The 5,499-nt window shown below is 40.4% G+C and overlaps 1 protein-coding gene across 4 annotated transcripts in view; it reads right to left on the reverse strand.

Annotated features, from left to right (window-relative positions):
* The window catches only part of LOC106871357 (growth hormone secretagogue receptor type 1), an 878,042-nt gene that overhangs the window by 28,422 nt on the left and 844,121 nt on the right, over positions 1–5,499 (reverse strand). For all 4 annotated transcript variants that reach the window (XM_052967163.1, XM_014917766.2, XM_014917765.2 and 1 more), the window contains one exon: positions 3,356–3,654. In XM_052967163.1, coding sequence (XP_052823123.1) covers positions 3,356–3,648 — 293 coding nt within the window. In that variant the 5' untranslated portion in view covers positions 3,649–3,654. The remainder of the gene's footprint in view (positions 1–3,355; positions 3,655–5,499) is intronic.

Here is a 5,499-nt window from a genome sequence, read left to right on the forward strand (position 1 = left end):
GCGACAATGGAAACTTCATTTAATCATGATATCCTCGGCCTGAAATGTTGCTCGCTGTATATGCATCACTTGGAAATTTACCGACTGGTTTAGTTCTATTACTAATAAGAGAAGCACTAAGTTTATCCAGTTTGACATTTCTAGTTTTTATTCCTCCATCAACCCAATAGTACTTAATAAGGCACTTTGGCTTGCTCATAACAATGCTGGTCTCACCAGGGAAGAAATTAATGTTGTGTTGGCCGCCAGAAAATCTATCATAAAATTTGACAATAAGTTGTGGGTCCGTAAAGACACACTAGATAGTTTTGATGTTACAATGGGAGTTCTGATTCAGCTCAAGTAGCTGATTTAGTCTGTTTATATATACTTTTTGAAATGGCAGAACAGTTCCCAAACATAAATGGAGGTCTATATTGTGATGATTGTTTACTTTACCTTCAAAATGCTTCCGACCAAAAAGTACAAAAAGTTAAGAATAGTTTAGTTAAGTTTTTTTCCGTAGAATGGGCTTAAGCATCGTTTTTGATGATGATGTAACGAAGGCCAACTATTTAGACAGTACACTTAACTTACAAACTAATTCGTACTTTTCATACCACAAACAGGCATTAAATCATGGGTATAGTGCTGTGTTGGATGACGTTAAATCTGTCACCTCATCCAGAGCTCTAACGTGTCTGCCTAAACTAGAATTTTATTTCATGAGCCTTGAACGTACGGAAATCAACGTTGATTTTAAGGAGAATTTGAGCTTAGAGATCAGTGAGCAGGATCAAATGCTATAAACCATTTTTTACCTACGCTGAAACAATCCAGCCAATTTACTGCATTTACCCTTTGGTTGTGCCCAGAAACAACTGTAATCCTCGAGATTTCTCTCTTTACCTGCACTTTATCTGCAACTATTAACTAGCTGTATTTCAAACTGAAATAGTTTTTATCGTGTTCGTTGTAAGATTTTGTGAAGGATATGCAAGTGGGTGACCTCCAGTTTGTGTAGGAGCAGTGGTTGTGAATGCTAATAATGAAAGCATTGTAAGTTGTAATTGTTCATTAGCCCCAATTTGGCACTGAACAAGCATACTTATGATGAAATACTTTTCAGCTACGGCAATTCCATCTATTTAGGGTATTATGCACTCCAGATTACAATTTCTGATGTATCCCCTTGGAAATATTAGACTGTATCAAGTTGAGATTTGAGTCAGATATGATTGTAACCTTTTACAATTCAAGCGACTACGTAGAGGCTATCTTGCCTTATAGCATTTCTATGTCGTTATCGCTGCTGTTTAGCCTTGATCAGGTATTCCTGTCATGACTGCCATTCATGTATATAAGTGTTTAGGGTCATATTAACTTGTATACCTTTAAACATATGAAGATGGTGGGCCGATATGTGGGTAAGATATAGTTGCTATTTCTAGCAGGCCCGCAGAAGCATCATCATTACTTTTCACTGTTATTTTCATCTGTTTAGAAGTGAATGTCTTCAGATGTTGTTTAGCGCCAGTTCAACCTTGGTAGAGTAAATCTATAATTAAAAGTAATCAAACTAGAAGCTCCGAATTCTGCCGGGGATTTCAAGAAACACATTATTTAAGGTAGAGTGTATTATTTGAGAAACATAAATATGTATGCTTACACACACATTCACACATATATATATACATACACACATATTACAGTTTTTTTTTGTATGTATACGGGTGAGAAAATGTACACGATATATATAATCCTTTCTATTATAGGCACAAGGCTTGAACTTTGGGGGAAGGGGATAGTCGATTACATCGTCCCCAGTGCGTAACTGGTACTTAATTTATCGACTCCGAAAGAATGAGAAGCAAAGTCGACCTCGGTGGAATTTGAACTCAGAACGTAAAGACAGACGAAATACCACTAGGCATTTTACCCGGCGTGCTAACGTTTCTGTCAGCTCGCTGCCTTAATAAAATTGCGTCAACAATACGAAATAATTCTTTCTATTATAGGCACAAGGCCTGAAATTCGGATGGTGGGGGAGGGGTTAAGTCGATTACATTGACCCCAGTGTTCAACTGGTACTTAATTTATCGACCCTGTAAGGATGAAAGGTAAATCGACCTCAGCAGAATTTGAACTCAGAACGTTGCGAAGGGTGGGGCGAAATAGCGCTAAGCATTTCATCCAGTGCGCTAACGATTCTCCCAGCTTGCGGCCTTGTACACGATATATATAATTACAAATGATTGCATGTCGGGTTTGAGCAGTGTTCAATTAACGAAACGGTTTCCTCATTGAAGTATCATACGAAATGGCAGAGTATTCCACACACAAATGTACTCTTTTTAAGCACTGTGATACAGTCTGTATTAGAGTTTATTTATTCGATCGAAGCTGATGATTCATTACATCACCATTCCATCCGTCTTTATCGTTTAGTGTTTTATCGTCTGAAGGAACTTCACTGAAGGCGTGTGTCTCTGTGGTTAGTGTATTCGGCTTACGGTTGTCAATTTAAATACCAGCAGCACGTCGTGTCCCTGAGCAAAAAACTTTATTTCGCGTTGCTCCAGTCCAGTCAGCTGGTAATGATGAGTTCTACCTGTAATTCAAAGAGCTAGTCTTGTCACATTCTGTGTTTGATGCTGAATTTTCCTCAGAACTACGTTAAGGTTACGCGTGTCTGTAGAATACTCAGCCACTTGCAGGTTAATTGCACGAGCAGGCTGTTCCGTTGATCGAATCAACTGGAACTCTCGTCGTCATTACCAGAGTCAGCCAGCCTGAAGGAACACACGGAGTTAAAAACTGGAAAGAAATATTCAACTTTAGCAGACTAAATTCCAATCATTTTTCACATTCTTTTCTGGAAACTAAAGTACATTAAAACAATGTACTTTGACTTTCCTGTTATCCCCTTATTACACAGCATTATATATGTCGAATCAATGATATAATATGTTGCACTATACGAAACGGTCAACCGGCTTGAAATTACAACGAAATCTCCTGCGAATTACCCGTAACATTTCATCCTAAATAAAGATACCTTGTCATGGATGAAATACTTCTAAATCGTGTATCTGCTCAGTTTGAAATAACCTGCAAATAAAAACCAACAATACAGAATATGACGAGCCAATAAGGCAGCCTCCGCGTAATCAGTTAGCATACAAAAAATACCCCGCAAAATATTCCTCGTTTTACACTATCATTTTGAAAGAAGAAAGATACACTGGATTATGTAGTGCTAAACAGAAAAGCCACGAAAGAAATAAGATAGAATAGAATATAATACAGTATAATATAATATAATATATTAGTATAATATAATAAAATACTAGCTGTGAATGTAACAAATACCTACCATTTATGTCTAGGTACTAAAGTAAATAGCAAAGCCAGCAGACAGAACATGAAATCGGAAAATGCCAAAGCGATCATTCCGTAGTGTGCTGACTTTTCCATTTTGGACAGGTTCCGTTGCATTTTCTCTCTGCTGAGGACAAGCATATTTAGCAAGTTGCCAAGTAATCCTATGACGCAAACTGTTGGTACCCCAAAATCCATAATTGCTTTGCCTATAGAAGACAGCACTTCATTTTCTGGACTTTCTGGCCGCGTCGTTGTGTTCTGTAGGGTGCTGTTCGGGCAATCCATGACTACCTGTGAAAAAAAAAAAAAAAAAGGATTCTCGTTATATATTCTACAATTTTAGTAAACGCTAATATTTGTATGTATATACATATACATATACGTATACATATAGCCAATCTAAACATGAACAAGCAAGATAAAACAACAACGTGAGGACGTGGAATAAGTACAGTGTTATTGGACGCCCAGGAAAGGAAAGAAAAGAAAGAGGACTTCACGTTTCGAGCGGAGCTCTTCATCAGAAATATAGAAAAAGTTCAAAAAGGGAAGACGGAGAAAGAAAATCGTCAACGATACATACGCGGTCACATATTGAAATGACCGGAAGGGAATGGGTGAAGAAAATGTTCTTTCAAATGCAGGAGAGTGCAAGAGAAGGAGATATGTGTGCGTATGTGTGGGTATGTGCGTGCGTGCAGGTCAGTGTGTGTGTGTATAATGATAGCACGTGTATGTGCGCACGTGCTCCGCGTGTGTGTGTGGTTGTGGCTGTTTATGTTTGTGTGTGGTTGGACTTACTGTGGTTTAAGGTCATAGGAAGAATTTATAGTAAGAATTTTGGTAGGAGTGGCTGTCTGTTGTGTGTCTACCTACACATGTGCGTAGGAGAATGGTCAGTAGAAAGGTATGTAACTGGTAGTTTGAAGTATGTGTGTGTGCGTGTATGCATATGTAGTGTGTGTCCATGTATGTATAATTGTGTGCGTGTATGTATGAGTGTGTGGTGTGTGTGTATGGAAGATATGTGTGGGTTTATTTGTGTGTGTATAAATGTGTGTGCGTGTGAGTGTATGTGCGTGTGTTCATGTGTGTGCATGTAAGTGCGTGTGTAATTTGTTTGTGTGCATGTGTGTGTGAACGAGGGGTTGTGTAGGGAGGTTTATGTGCGTTTTCTTTGCGCGTGTGTGTGTGCGTGTGTATGTGTATGTGCACGTAGTTGTGAGTCCGTGTATGTGTGCTTGTGTATATGCGTGCGCGTGTGTGTATGCGGGTGTGTTTACGTGTATGTGTGGGGTTGTGAGTGTTAGGTATGTGTACATTTGTGTGCGTGTATGTGCGTGCGCATGTGTGTGTTTGTGTACGTGCCTCTATACGTGTATGCGTATGTGTATGTGTGTGTGTGTTTCTGCGTGTATGTATATATTGTGTATGTGTATATATATGTATGTGTGTTTGTATGTGAGTTAGTGTATGCACGTGGGGCTTGTGTGTGGGGTTGTTGTAGGGGTGTATGTGCGTTCCTGTGTGTATGTACGTGTGCGCGTGTGCTTACGTGCGTGTGTGCTTACGTGCGTGTGTGCGTGTATGTGCATGTGTGTTTATACCCATGTGTGTGTAATCGTGTGCGTGTCTGTATTAGTGTGTGTTGTGTGTTGGAGGTATGTGTGTGTACATGTATGAATGTGTGTATTTATGTGTATGTATGTGTATGTACGTGTGTATATGTGTCGCTCCCTCGTTCACTCCCTTGAAGACCAGCTTCCCCAAGCTTATTCCTCCTCTCCTCCCTCTGCCCTCCACCCTTCACCCAACCCATTCTTCGCTTCCTTCTTAATCTCAGCCACCAACTCCACAATTTTCCTCACACACACACAAACAATTCCACCGCATCCTCAACCTTTCACCCCCTCCCCTCCCATACATCCCTTCCCCTACAACACACCCCAATCTCGCATCCACCACGCCCCTCCACCGCACCCTCCACACACCCAACACCCCGACATTCCCACCCCTATCCCATCCCCACCCAACCATTCCAACCCTCCTCTCCAGACCTCTGCACCCGCTCTTCCCGATCCCACTCATCCCACAACTCTGCTCCCACGTACTGTTGTCATTATACCACCCAACCTC

Source organism: Octopus bimaculoides, chromosome 1 (assembly GCF_001194135.2).
Source record: "Octopus bimaculoides isolate UCB-OBI-ISO-001 chromosome 1, ASM119413v2, whole genome shotgun sequence".
NCBI lineage: Eukaryota > Metazoa > Mollusca > Cephalopoda > Octopoda > Octopodidae > Octopus > Octopus bimaculoides.